General features: G+C 36.5%; 1 protein-coding gene across 5 annotated transcripts in view; it reads right to left on the reverse strand.

Annotated features, from left to right (window-relative positions):
- LOC135219208 (uncharacterized) overlaps positions 1–15941 on the reverse strand; it is an 80478-nt gene that overhangs the window by 19142 nt on the left and 45395 nt on the right. For 4 of the 5 annotated variants that reach the window (XM_064255772.1, XM_064255769.1, XM_064255770.1 and 1 more), the window contains exons 4-11: positions 15593–15749; positions 13295–13392; positions 9556–9837; positions 6943–7061; positions 4372–4500; positions 2765–2944; positions 1600–1772; positions 500–644 (exon numbers count right to left, since the gene is read on the reverse strand). In XM_064255772.1, coding sequence (XP_064111842.1) covers positions 500–644; positions 1600–1772; positions 2765–2944; positions 4372–4500; positions 6943–7061; positions 9556–9837; positions 13295–13392; positions 15593–15749 — 1283 coding nt within the window. The remainder of the gene's footprint in view (positions 1–499; positions 645–1599; positions 1773–2764; positions 2945–4371; positions 4501–6942; positions 7062–9555; positions 9838–13294; positions 13393–15592; positions 15750–15941) is intronic. The other variant, XM_064255773.1, reaches the window with a different exon arrangement.

Here is a 15941-nt window from a genome sequence, read left to right on the forward strand (position 1 = left end):
TCTGTAGGACTTGAGCCTCCTTACTAGTCTTCTATACATATATATATATATACATATATATATATATATATATATATATATATATATATATATATATATATATATATAGACCAAGATTAAAAATGACTTAAATATGAGGAAAAAAACAAAAGGCACCAGAAACAAGACGTTAATGCACATTGCGAATACAACAGCCAATAAAGGAAAACTGAACTAAAGTATTGCAATGAAATAAAAAATATAAATAATAATTATGAGAAAAGTTTCACACACCTACCCCCCCCACAGAAAACGAAAGCCTACTCGATACATGAATAAAATGAAAACGGAAGTGGAACATTAAAGACGTAAAAAGGACTAAAATGCAGACATATAACAGGAAAATAGGCTCTGAATTTATTATAAAAAAAACATAGCATAAAATAAATGAAAGTTATGCAAAAAGTAGCAATTGCTAAGAGCCTCACAACTGAGGAAAATTGAGCAGCATTTTCCCTACCTACGAAGCTGGAGAAAGCGCTCCAGGCGTCCGTGAGAGCGTCGGTGAAGTGGCGCTGGATGCTGTCAAAATCGTCGCTGCTTTCGTCGATGTACTGACGCGCGAACGAGTCGTAGTTGGAGTACGCGTACATGAAGTTCAGGACCTGTCGATCGGCGTGTAACGTTATAGCATCAATTGGACGTGAAAGAGGTTAATAAGCATTCATAAAATTGTTCACTGTCCTAATTAATACATATATACATATATATATATATATATATAATATATATATTATATATATATATATATATATATATATATATATATATATATATATATATATATAATATAATATATATATATATATATATATATAGGAAAATCGTAGATAAAACATTCAGGAGTCCCAGGAAGACAGCAGTCTAAGAAGCATGCTTTATTTATATGTGAAACGTGTCATGTTGCTTCAACACATCATCAGTCTGCAATAATTAAAATTTACTCGATAAATTACAAGTTAAAAGTAGAAATTATTACCAATTAAAAAAATCAGCTAAAATTAATGTAAAACTTTAAATAAAAACAAAACATAAATAAGTAAGAAAAGGCTACCTATTCAAGGTAAGGAAAAGAGTCAAGTGACCACAACAGTTCATACATGCCCAGACAACACATTAGAGTTTAAGCCTGGAGAGAGGTGCTTGTATGTATATAAATATATATATATATATATATATATATATATATATATATAATATATATATATATATATATATATATATAACCTTCTATAATAATAATATCCGAGTGTATCTTGTTTGTCACTCCCCCGGTGACAGTAACAGTACTACGGGAGACATAACACAGCCACCCACCCCTTGCAAACCTGTTTGTACGCCCTGGGTGGGGTCGGGTAGGTAGAGGGATGGGTGGATATGTGAGGCATCCACCCTCCTCATGCAAACCAGTTTATACGCCCTAGGTGGGGTGGGATGGGGTGGGGCAGGATGGTTGACTTGTTGTCAACACGTTTTTGATACATATCTAAAAAACGGTCATTGATTTGTTGCCAATGTTGATGATAGATAAGACATGTTTTGCTGATATTTAAAACTCGCCTGTTCCTTGGTTTTGGTGTCGTCTCGAATGGTATTGTAGGCGTCCATTCTGTTGCAGGCCTTGTAGGTGGGAAGGTTAGGGAGTCCTCTGTCCGAGTAATACATCCTCAAGATCTGGGATAACTTCACCCTCGAGGACGACGCTGAATTCATGTACTGCGTAATGAGCATAGCTGGGTGGGTAAAAGAGGCATATGGTTAAATTTCCTATGAAAATCATTGTTATCATTTTGACAATATTAATAACAATCTTTATCCGTGAACTGCTTAGTAAGAATGGACAGAGGGACGGCAAAGGTCTATTATCATTTTTTTAAGGTTACTATCGAAATTATTATTTTCGATTCTTGCTCCACAAGGAAGGCTCCAAAAAACGGCAAGGGCCTAATTTTCGAGTTCTTTGGAGAAATTAGTTACTTCGTTATGAATTACAAAGCCACTGACAATAATTGCTAATCATAGATAACATAAAGATTATTAATAATCCTGTTAATTTCCTATAACTTATTCTAAAACAGAAAATAGATAAAAATTAATCTCGAGTATCACTTGAGAAGTATAACACGAGAAAGGGATGGCTGTCTTGACTGAACGTTCTTGGGAAAAATCATTTTCCTGACCAGACTAGTAACAAAATATTAATAGGACTAACAATCCTTGGTTTCAAATTTATGAAATCAACTATAACCAGGGATGCCAATTAAAACCTTATCTGGCCACATAGGTGACTATGTGGACCTTCCCACTCTCACCCTTACCACCTCAACCCAAGGAGCTGGTCCTAGCCTACCCCAACGTAGCTGAGATATATGGAAACTCAGTATGGTAACAGTTATGCGAACATTTACACATACATACACCTGCATATGAACATAATACATACAAGTATGTGTATAATACAAAGCATTATTGATGCAATTGTATGATATTTGAATCACGTACACATTCAAGCAAAATGTATTTAAAATTATAGGTATAAACTAATAGGCATATTCATATTTACCATACAAATTATGCATTCATTCATACATGTATGTGCATTGTACAGAGAACATGAATAAACACTTACAAAACACATGCATGCATGCATGTACCTAATAAATGCAAGGGTATCTTGCGTAAATAATAGAAAGCATACATTTATATAATTACATAGTACTCTTACCATCAATTCCTGCAAAAATTTCCGAGCGAGTGAGGTAGATTATAAGTCCATCATTTCCTTCTTCCAGAGTGAAGAGCTTCGGGGCAGCCGTGCTGTTTGAGAACTTGCCACGTGGGCCCAAAAAGGCCTTGACCCTAGACGGGCTATTGCTGGCCTTGAGTGCCGTCTGGCCGATGTCACCTGGAATACAGGAATTCAGTTAGAGAAAATGGCAAACACTTTAGGAAGGTGAGGTGTGTAAGAGATTCTTCGTTTTTCTTTGCTCCTGCAGGTGGTACGAACGTTCGGGTCATTAATACGACAGCCTTGAAATTATAGTTATAGGCATCTCAGCTTCTCTTAATCTACAACGATCATTCTCAAGGAAAATAATACAATGCAAGACTTTGAGAAGTGGGTCTTTAACCTTGGAAGGAAAACCTTGCAATCTTCACCAATTTGTAGAGTTTGTTTATGTCTTTGGAAATGAATTATTCTCTTCGCCTTCTGCTAAAACGTTGATTCTCTAAAGTATTCTTACTTCATTTTATTCACTAAAGGACTGACAGTATATGCATACAGTACACCTACTACCATATTGTGTTACATACGACAAGGAGTGCTTTTTTTGTGCACAGTGTATTTTAAAGTGGTATGCTACACTGTAGTGTTTAATGGGTTTGGGCAAAAGTGAAACAAGAAAGTGATACCCATATTACCGTATTCGGTAGTGTATTGTACATAGTACACCCAGCGTATTGATTGTTGCGTGAGATATAACAAAAAAGGCGATTCGCTTTTTTACAGAGTGCATTCACATCTGTAAAGTTTTATTTGACTCTATCCGGATTTTGGCCTGATTTAGCAGGACCTTGGTTCTCTCATCTCGGATAATTGGAGGATAACTCTACACAGTACTCAGAATACACAGAAATTTAAAACGTCTCAGAAAATACTCTCATCTGCATGTCGGTATGCCACTAATAGATTGTTTTCTGTAAACTGGCATCGCTCGCTAGCCCTGTGCCACCATTGATGTATAGTCACTCTTATAAGTTTATGGATGTCTCCGGGCATAAAGCTGAATTCCATGGAATCCCTTTCTGGACAAAGGGTCTGTATAGTGACGTAAGACGGGCACACACTGAAACTTTCTACAGCAGAGTTAGGTAGTTGAATATTTGGCCAGTTTCGCACTCCCAGACACCTGTCATTCAGAAAAGGGTGAAATGAAAATCTCTCTCAAACACTCATACATCCATGAACTTATATGAGTGACTGTACCCTAGACAGGTGCCAAACAAGTATTTATCAAAAGCTCGTACGTGTATCAGTGAAGTCATAGACTTTTATTAAACTAAGAAAAAATGCAAGATTCACTACACCCTACTTGCAAGTTATGTTCCTGACAGCCGTTTGCATGTTGACCTGTTTTTAAAAGTTTATTTTGCAATCAAGTTTGTTTGTATCTGAATAGTCGAAAGTCGAATGGTCGTGAGTCGAATGGTCGTAAGTCGGAATGTTCGTAAGTATGGTGGTGTCTGTATGTCCTTTTACAGCAGATTCTTTGTTAAACAAAAAAAAAAAGTCTAAACATTAAACATTAACTAAACTTCTTCTGAGCTTACCAGCCAACGTGGCCACGTAAAGAGGATTAAGTCTTTTGGCCTTCATCTCATCAGGCATGTAGCTGACGACGTTTTCTCCCAAGACCGAAGCTATAGTCTGTTCGCTTCCGCTCAGCGTGGTTGAGATGCCTGGTTGTTGTGGGAGACAGTGGAATGAATAAGGGAGGATTGTGAAAATAATAATAATAATGATAGTAATAATAATAATAATAATAATAATAATCTAATAATAATAATAATAATAATAATAATATTAACCAGCAGAAGAAAAAAAAAGATGAGACGATGAAGATAATAATAATAATAATAATAATAATAATAATAATAATAATAATAATAATAATAATAATAATAATAATAATAATAATAATAAGAGCAACAACAACAACAACAACAGCTGATATTGTCCCAGTTTCATTATGAAAAGGTATTCTGCAATCATAATTAAGACAATTACTCGAATACGGACGGACATTGCATAAGTTATAGAGTAAAATGATAAATCACACATGGTTAAGTATTTACTTTTTATTTAACATTATTTTTGGGAATCTTGTTATAGGTGTGTTATAATAATAATGATAATTAATTTGGCCTGTTAAAAAGGATGGATGCATCATGCGAGTTTATTTTATATAGAGTCTTATCAATTTTCCTTGTATTAATAATTAATAATATTAATAATGAAAATAATATAATAATAATAATAAAATTATTAAACGAATTTCAGTGTACAGAAACCGAATATGTAATTATAATTAGGATCATCTCTTCTTTTTTTTTTCATAAGATTTTGACCAAAAGTCATTCACTCTGTGTATTAAACTTCCTTGGCAATCCTACGATAGTGTGATGCTGCTCATTCAAAGCAACTGATTATTCATAATTTTTCGCTTACTCGGGGAGTAAGCCTACAAACTACTTTGTTGTTGCTGTTGTTGTTCTCGTTTGGGGGGAAACAGGTTTATAGAAGAGCCTGAATAGGTCTGAAAAAGGTATTTCGCATTGAGTTAAAGATACAGGAATTTTCGAGTAGGAAATGTATGATTTATCTATTAGAATGAAACTATGAAAAATAAATAATGTGCATGTTAAACAATACAGAAAATTATTTCTAATAAAGTATAGTGTATTTATGTTAATTTTCGTTGGTGCAACAAGGCTCTATTTGACCGTAGATTTTAGCACGTTTTAATTTACGTTAAAAGTTTAGAATATAATGTTTACAACTTATGCATGAAGGAATGTCGGATCAAGCCTTGTTTAAGACACTAAAAACTTCCTTTACATTAAATCATTTAAGATAACTGACTTTCGATTAATAAAAACTAAATTATGCTGAAGACACTATTTAAAAATTGAAACATAAATCAGGGCAAAAAAAATGAATGACAGATGTGCAACTTTTCGCTCTAAAACATTTTATAATAGTGATGATATGAATAATGGTTTCGTTAGTATCAATTTAATATACAGGAGTAAATAGAATGTTTGGTGTGGAACTCTGTCTCAATATAAAACAATGATGAAAAATGAAAAAATATATAGAGAGCTTGAGACTTTCATAATTTTTTTCTCTCTCTCTTTTATGACCGATGTCAGTTTGTCCTTAATCTGACGAACTGGCGAAAGCCACTTTTTCTTCATTCTGAGAAAAGGGGCTTCAACGATTCTGATGTTATTCAGAGCTTCGAAGGAGCTCGCCCTCAGAGGACATTTGGTCTAAAGACGTGACAACACAGGTATGTGAAGCTGTGATATGTTGTTGAGCAACAAAAACAAAACCTAAAAAAAAACTGAGTTACGCCATGAAAAACTGAGTCCCTTTGGCTGGAAAACTCAAAACCCTTTAAAAATATGGGTTATGCTATAAAAAACTGAATCACTTTATTTGGAAAACCCACAAACTAAAAAAAATGGGTTACACCGTCAAAAACTCAGTCATTTTGACTGGAAAACTTAAGAACTTAAAAAAATGGATTGCGACATTAAAAACGGAGTCATTTTTACTGGAAACCGTAAAGACTTTAAGAAAATCGGTTACGCCATCAAAAACTGAGTTACTTTGCCTAGAAAACTCTAATACCTAAAGAAGATGGGTTGCACCATCAAAAACTGGGTCACCTTTGTTGGAAAACTCTCAAACTTAAAGTAGATGGGTTACGCCATAAAAAAAAAAAAAAAAAAAAAAAAAAAAAAAAAAAAAACTGAGTCACTTTGGCTGAAAAAACTCAAAAAACTTCAAAAAAAAAAAAAAAAAAAAAAAAAAAATTGGTTACACCATCAAAAACTGATTCACTTTGGCTGAAACTCAAAAACTTATAAAAAAAAAATGGGTTTCGCCATCAAAATTGGGTCACATTAGTTGGAAAGCTCACAAACGAAAAATAAAATGAGTTACGCCATCAAAAACTGGGTCACATTAGTTGGAAAGCTTAGAAAAAAAAATAGAAAATGGATTACGCCATCAAAAACTGAATCACTTTGGCTGGAAAACTCACAAACTTGAAGGAGATTGGTTAGGCCAGTTCGTCGAAACAGGGAAGAACTAAACCATTGGTGACCACTTACCTGCCAGAAGGGTCCCAAGAGCGATAGGTCCTGATGACGAAAGAATCACGCCGTTCTCAATGGGGTGGGTCGCTGGTTCTGTGCCCGCTGGCTGGGAGTAGGAGCTAAGACGCTGGCTCCTGGGGACCGAAAATAAAAATATATAGTCAGGATTATATATATATATATATGTATGTATATATATATATATATATATATATATATATATATATATATGAGTGTGTGTGTGTGTGTGTGTTATGAAAGGCTTACTTAGACTTACCAGCTACAAAATGCAGTGGTTTCTAATCAGGCAACCGACCTTTCCTCAAATGAAAGACCTTCTTCTTTCCATAAAGATATTTATTTAAACAAAAAGTTCTTGCAGCGATGACATTGGCTTACGAAGAACAAGATTTTCTCTTCGTAAAGAGGTTGGTTTGGCTAGGCCTAATGAGGTTTATCACCTTAACACGTCATTGGTTCGAAACTATTTGAGACACAATTTCACTGCTTTCATCGAGAAAGTTATACGTTCATACATTAAACAAAAAAACATAGTACTTTACAAATCTAGAATGAGTAGGCTATGTATAAGTCCATTCATTTTCCTTTCCCATTTATATATAAGCAGCAGCGTGCATACCTACACACATTATATATATATATAGATATATATATATATATATATATATATATTATATATATATATATATATACGGGCGGTGCGTGGGGGTATCAGCCTCATCAAGAAAAACTTAGTAACACGGAATCTTATATATATAACTACACAAGACCGTTTTACATAGTTAACTAGATCTCACTTGAACATAATGAACATAATAAATATAGCAAAAAGTGAGCCCACAGGTCAAAGCTACAAAAATCAATTCAAACATAATATTCGCTCCAAAATATAATTAGGAACGAATACTCACAGACAAATAAATGACACTGAGCTTGGGCACAGCACAGCAGATACAGCATTAGGTAATAAAAAATACAGGTCATTGAAAACCTCCAATACAGACTTGAGACTGTACACAATGGTAAAACATGAAAGATACGATTGTGACTTTAATTTTTGAAAAATAGCAAGATTCACAGAAAAACCCATAAAAATTCTTTAGGCTCTATCACGAAAAATATGAGGGAATATCAAGCACCTGGCTACTATGAACCAATTATATAGACGGACAAAAATAAAGCATCAACCTACCCCCATTTTCTTTATGCAGTTACCACTCTTTCTTTGTTAATTTAAAAGTAAAATTCCTCTCTTTATCGTATTTCATTCAGATGATAAGGGGGAATTCCTGGGAATACTTTGACCTCAAACTGATGACATTTATCAGGCTTGTAATGAAAGTACCAATAACATTGAGGCAACAAAACTTAGATTGCACAATTGATTAAAGTAACATAATAATGGTCGTGGGAGTCAAAATCGAAATGTATTTACTTGCTGAAGAATATCATCCATGTAAATCAAAGCTTTTCAACCTGGGGGTCGCGACCCCCTGAGGGGTCGCCAGCCTTTTTTCTGAGAGTCGCAAGATCGTTCTTGAGCGAGGGTATGTTTTAGCTATTTCAACCGCCGTTACACGAACTTTATTTAACAGCAGTAGTTATAATAATCTCTTTTTTAATGCAAGTAGCAGATTTATTACAATGCAGTGCTAATTTTGTACTAGGACATTATTACATAATATAAACAGTATTGAATCAGGAATTGTAAAGAGGGTCATCGGTCATATTGAGTTGCTCATAAGGAGTCGCGGTATGAAAAAGGTTGAAAACCACTAATGTAAATGATAACGCAAAGCCTGTAGATACATAAACTTTGGGGAAAAAATTAATAAATAAACATTGCGAAGGGAAAGCTGTACTGATAGCCTAAACAGGGAAGGGGTGTAAAATGAAGTACAGACAGTAGCTTTAAATATTTTTCTGTTTTAGAAGTTCAGATCAATTCTACCAGATTTTTTCCCTAGCTTTCAGTTTTCAAGCACTGCTTCTGCAGAAGAGAATCATGAAGGACACTGAAACATCAAAGGTTTGAAACAATCATGCCTTACTGAAAGTTAGTAAAAGGATTAATCAGCTGAATATATATGCAGCCAGACTCTACACGGAAGAATATCTTCAGAAGCATGTATAGTACTTACAATGATTTCTAAAATAACAGTCCATTTTGTGACGAGAATTGACCCACATCAAAGAATGAATGAAAACTTTCGGAGAAAAATGGCACTAAAAAGCCTTGTAGAGATATAGACAAGAACGAGTGAAAGAAGAATAGCTTAATCAACAATTCCGTCAGAGCAATTCTAAGAAGCGGAAGAACCTGGGTCATTCGTCAACAGTGACAGTGAAAACATGTACAAAACAGCTCTTGCAACGCAGTACTGTTGCGAGGGAACAAACACTTCAAAAATGGATGCAATTGAGTTACTTCTTACGTCGTGTTTCATTTTCAAGACATTCCATGACAGGAAGGATAATGATATTCCCATTATGCTTTTGACTTCCAGCATCAATGCAGGAATAGCCTCAGAATACACTCCTTCCGTTCCAGTGCAATGAGATCAACATGGCATAATCATCAGCTTTAAGCTTTAGTGCAGCACTTACCCTCTTGGACGGGACAGGAATCTCCCGGCTCTAAGTAGACTGGGAGTAACTCGGCTAGTGCTAGCTGTAGTCCCATAGGTTGGTGCAGTCGTTGTAGGCCTAGTTTTGGGGCTTGTTGATATTGGAACATCTGTTTCATATGTGAATTTGTTTGGTGTGTTGCTTGTGGTATTGAGTGATGGAATGGTTGTAGTAACAGTAGAGGTTGTAAAATTATCAACTTCGACTATTTCAGGGAACACTAAGGTGCTCTTGCCAAGGTCTGTGTCGTTTGTGCTAAGCCTTCAAAAATATATGAATAATTTATTTAGATATCTTGAATTGCCCGCATAAGGTGAGGTAGGATATAAGGAAATCTCCAGCATTGGATTCTTCAAAATAGGTTCTGAAACTATAGTGTTTTTTACCTCTAAGATTTCTCCTTTTGTGAATGAAAAAATGTTCAATAACCCTTGAGTCAAAGGTTGCACTATTACTAAAATAATTCAAACTAAAATTTACTTATGAAGTGATTGATTTTCAAATAAACCTCAGAATGTAGTCGATTACTTGTGAAAAATTACTCCATTCCTTGTTAATGGAATATATACCTCAAATTATTACTTAGCCTCATTCAGAGACAAAATGCTGATACACTAAGGTTTAAGCCACCCGGATGAATCAATTGTGTTCCCTTGGTGTAAGCCATTCCAATATCAAACTACATGCTTTATTGTGTATACTGATGATGTTCATTAATTTAAAAGGAGAGAAACAGAAGAGTTTATAAGCAATACTTGATTCCCAGTGAATCATTTTGCAAGCCTGAACAAAAGTGTTTAGCTGAAGATTTCGCAAGCACATAGCAGGATCAATAGCACTGGAGTCACCTTCAGTGAAACCGAAAGAGGAATAGTTAATAATATCAGATTTCTATAAACATGAGTCTTGCCACCTTAGATTAGTACAGCTTTGATTAAGTCTCTTTGCATAGGTTAAGCTGCTTTAGAGCTGAGCCTGTTTCTCGAGTATCGTATGGAAAATCGTACTGACCTCTTGAAGCTTATTCCATAACACAGCACAGACATCAGGTCTGGCATAGAAGTTGGTTCTCGAGGTTAGTATAACCGTGTTTTTCCATGAAATAGCACCTTAGGCTTATACAAATAACTGGCTTAGGTACTAAATAAGACCATATAACTAGTTTGTCGTGTTACATTACATAATGCCTCTTCATCTATCAAGAAATGCTATCTCAGTCTGATAAAGCTCGTTGACTATCTCCGGCTGGAAACAACTCAGAGCTGGTAGAGTGGTGTCGTACAGGGTACTGACTTAGTCGGGTACACACTTAATCATGCTATCTGCACATTTCGTTGTACTGGGCTGATTCCTTAACCATGAGAGGTTCGAGTTTTGTATAAAGTGCGCCACATGCCTTTGAGTCACGGAAAAACTTTCCCACAGTGGGTATATATATGGTAGCAAAACGATATCGTAGTAAAATGACGCCGGCGCTTCCTTTGTCGATTACGCACCGTTCCACGGAAACCAGGATAAATCATAACGTAAAAACTAAGTGTGAGTTTATTAGAAGATGAGAATTGGGAGATTATTCTCCAACCAACAAATCAATTGGGAGATTACTCTCCCTCCCGTAAATCAATTGGGAGATTACTCTCCCTCCCTTATATCAATTGGGAGATTATTGACCCTACCAAAAATCAACTGAGAAATTGTTCTCCCTACCATAAATCAACTGAGAAATTGTTCTCCCTACCATAAATCAACTGAGAAGTTGTTCTCCCTACCATAAATCAACTGAGAAGTTGTTCTCCCTACTATAAATCAACTGAGAAGTTGTTTTCTACCCCATAAATTCAAATATTTTTACAAATCCAATGAAGAAAGGTTGTTCTCCCTACCATAAATCAACTGAGAAGATGTTCTCCCTACTATAAATCAACTGAGAAGTTGTTCTCCCTACCATAAATCAACTGAGAAGTTGTTCTCCCTACTATAAATCAACTGAGAAGTTGTTCTCCCTACCATAAATCAACTGAGAAGTTGTTCTCCCTACTATAAATCAACTGAGAAGTTGTTCTCCCTACCATAAATCAACTGAGAAGTTGTTCTCCCTACCATAAATCAACTGAGATGTTCTCCCTACCATAAATCAACTGAGATGTTCTCCCTACCATAAATCAACTGAGAAGTTGTTTTCCTACCCATAAAGTAACTTCATGCTGTCATTCCAACAACATTTGGTGTTTATTTAAGCATTCAATCGAACTGGTATCATCTGCGAGATTCCAAGTAGAAATTAATTGAATAAAAGTACATTACTCTCTTATGAGTCTATACTTTGTTTTTTTTTCATCTGTCCATCCGCCTGTGGTGTTTTTGTATGGTAACACTGCGTCCCAGGCTTTAGATAGTTACATTCGACAGTTACATTCAGCTTACATTCAACAATTATAATAGTATCCTATTTCGAATATTAACGGTGTAATTCGCATACAGTAAAATTTATTAAAGCACTTTTTCAGTTTTTTGCAATATTTATATTTGTGGAACGGGAAGGAAATTCAAAATCTTTTGTAGAAAATTAAGGTTCACAATTCTCCGGATCTGGGAAATGGGACTATGGAGACATTACCACGCGAACACCAGGTTAATTGCTATGAGGCTATATAGTAGTGCGGATGAAGATGCCAGATGTCACCATAATAGAATGATATGACTAAGGCGACTTACAGAATTTTCAATGCATTTCGATGCCATTTAAAGGGTACTAAAAGAATGGCGACCTTTACCATAATAGGATCAAGCACCTTGGAAATAATGCCAGCCATTGCAAACGCTTCATTCCACAAAATAAATACTAAACATTTCTAATATTTGAAAAAACAATTAGAAAGAACAAAACCAAGCAAATAACGTGAATGCAACATTTGGTAGATGAGTTTGACAGGAAAAGGACACGGATAATTTTCGTCTGATACTATGGAGAAAAATATTGCAGATAATATTGGCCGTATTTTTTTCAATTCGCCGTGAAAGAGATCGAAACAAATACAGATATCCAAATCAGGGTGAACTGTTGAAATAAATTGTCTAAACGGACTTTAGTCCACTCAAACGATGGGCCTACTTCCCAGACAAAACTAATAAGTCCATATTTACGAGAATTAAAAATCAATAAAAGAATACCACCAATAAAAAACTATAAAATACAAACAGAAAGAAAGAAAAACAGTCCACATCATAAACAAATGCTATAGACCAGTAGTTCTCAGGCCGGGGGGGGGGGGGGGGGGGGGGGGTGGGGGGGGGGGGGGGGTTTGGGGGGGGGGGGGGGGGGGGGGGGGGGGTTAGAATTCCCGCACAGGGAGGAAATTTCAGAGTTTCGGGGAAGGAATTGTGACCACAGTTTGGCAGGCTCAAACTGACTCTAGGACCACACAAAATGCATCGGTTTAAACTACTGAGAGGTCATTGTGGGCTTACTCTCAAGTAGCTTATGTGTTTGTGTTGACAGTTTGTTGCATATTTTTTGGAATGCACCTCTTAAGGCAGACAATTTTGGATGGGGGCGAATGACGTCCTGACATATGGTGAAAGGGTGCATGGACCAAAAAAAAAAGCTTGAGAACCACTACCATCAAAGCCACACAAATACTGACCAGTCAGTTAATCAGCCAGAAAAGCAATCGATCATTCACAGACAAGAACTCGAAAGGATAAGGATTTCACTTACAAGTCTCTGCGATACCTTCCGCTGTTTTGCCAGAACTCGTTGATTCCAGAATGAGGGTAGGTGTCGGTGCTGTGGGACGACATGAAGTGTAGGGAACACTGGAAAGAGATAATATGTGTTGCTTTAAGACCTTCACTCTCTCTCTATATCTATCTTTGTAAAAGACACAATAACCTTCTTTTAACTTTCTCTGTCAAATTTTGGATTGTCAGCCTATCAGTGGCAATCGAAACTGGAGATTTTATTCAAAATCACAGAGAACACTGACATTATTCCTAGGCATATTTCTGGCATTTTTGCTACATTTTTGTTATGGGAAAGAGATGAAAGGAGATGATTAACACCCACTCCCATCCCAACCCCAACCCCGTTTTACAATGGAAAACGCATCAATGAACAGTGTACGTGAATCACTAGTCTACATTTGGAGCATTCAGCTTTAACTAGAAGCTCTGGCAATTCCGCAACACCGGACATAGTAGAATCGAGCAGGTATCAGTCCTCCTTCTCCTCTCTTCCTCTTCTCTTCCTATCCTCTTCTCTCTCTCTCGTCTCTCTCTCTCTCTCTTCTCTTTACGTGAGAATCTCCAAGTTCATACTAAGAGTATCTCTAGAATGTATTACTAGAATACCTCTAAAATCAAAGTCTTTTGATATCAAAGAGTAACGCAGATATCATAAAACGAAGGAGAAGAGAGTTGCTTTTGAGGCTGACTAGTTGAGAGAGAGAGAGAGAGAGAGAGAGAGAGAGAGAGAGAGAGAGAGAGAGAGAGAGAGAGAGAGAAGAGGAGGAGAGAGGCCACTAAATGGCAAACGGTAGGCAGATGTGACTAAGGCATTTGAACTGATTTTAACGAGTCTTCGTTTAATGGGGTAAATTCTTTACCCAACCCAAAGAGAAATGACACTAACAAAAGAATTTTGATTCTTTAATTGTCCCACCATAAATGAGAATGACGTTGTTGGAAATAAGGAGAACACATTATTCAGTTGAATATAAAAAGAAAATACTTCAATTAACTTACAGAAATAATACTAAAAGAATCAAGAGTGACGGGCTACCAAAGTCATACATTTAAACACACACTGAACGACCTGTGTATGACAGACTTATTAAGTCGCAAGCCATCGACCTGGTCGTGATAGATTCCCGCCGAGATCGTTCAGACACGAAACTCCGCCCACTTTTGCATTTAGACAAGCCATACACAATGTTTTTGCGAAAGATACAGACAGTCGTTCAGACAATCGTTCAGTGTATGGGACCCTTTAGTGTTACTAGATAAAGTAGGCTTCAAGATCCATTTTATAACTGAACTAACCCCCCGGTCTAATTTAACCTTATTCATCATATATTGAGAATAGACATCTTTTAATAGGGAATATTTAGACCATACTCTGTTACGCCTTTTTCATCCATTCTAGTTTGAAGTGCATAGTCGTAGGAGCAATTAGTCTATGTAGCTCCAACTACGTATCATCCAGCGGAGTTTGCTTCGCAGCCATGAAGTGTTGCCAACTTGCCACGACGAAGACTAGGCGAAAAATGAGAGCAATGACCTCGAGTTGACTGTCCGACTGACAGTTCTACTCTGTACGTGTGGACGCTCATCCGTCGAACGGTCGTGGTGGACTGACAGGTAAACCTGTGCGTGAATACACGGCAATAGGCTGATGAGACTAAGAGTTCAAGAGCCAGGAAAAATTCCTTTCTTCAGCCCTGAATAATTATGTATGACTGAGGAAATGACAAGAAAATTGTAAGCACCTCCAATAGCATTCCTCATGGGACATTTCCCGAAATTGCAAACATTTCCAACAACATTGCTCATCGGACATTTCCCAAAATTGCAAACATTTCCAGGAACATTCCTCAGGGTTTTTGTTTGTATGTGATGTTTTTACGTTACATGGTACCAGTGGTTATTCAGCAACGGGACCAACGGCTTTACGTGACTTCCGAACCACGTCGAGAGTGAACTTCTATCAACCAGAAATACACATCTCTCACTCCTCAATGGAATGACCGAGAATCGAACTCGCGACCACCGAGGCGAGAAGCAAACACCAAACCAACCATGCCACTGAGGCGCTGTGCATTCCTCAGGGGACATTTCCCGAAATTGCAAATATTTCCAACAACATTGCTCATGGGACATTCCCAAAATTGCTAACACTTCCAATAACATTCCTCAGGGAACATTTCCCAAGTACCCTAAACACGGAGGCCATTAGTCTGTGAATTTTCCAACTTTTAAAAAAGTAGAGAATGACTTAAGGAAAAGATTGTTCACATACCTCCTCCCTGTGGTCGAATGTGTCCACTGGAACCTGGTAAGAGTTGCTGAGCAGATTCCTGATGATATCTTGCTTGTCGACTTCGAATGTCTCCTTGGGCTGGAACATGTACGCTGTGAGCTGTTCTGGGTCGTAAACCATGCCATCTTTTCTGTATCTGCAATTAACAAAAAACATTATAAACCAAATTCTTTACAAGATACATCATGTTATTTTGTGGTTAATGTGAACCGATGAGACATTTTCTTATATTAATTATATCAAATGGTTACCAAATAGAAGAGTTTCTGGTGTTTAGGCTAATCAAGCACTGGGGCACTTTCGCCCACTCAGCGCCTAAAACAGTGAA

Source organism: Macrobrachium nipponense, chromosome 1 (genome assembly GCF_015104395.2).
Source record: "Macrobrachium nipponense isolate FS-2020 chromosome 1, ASM1510439v2, whole genome shotgun sequence".
In the NCBI taxonomy this organism is placed as follows: domain Eukaryota; kingdom Metazoa; phylum Arthropoda; class Malacostraca; order Decapoda; family Palaemonidae; genus Macrobrachium; species Macrobrachium nipponense.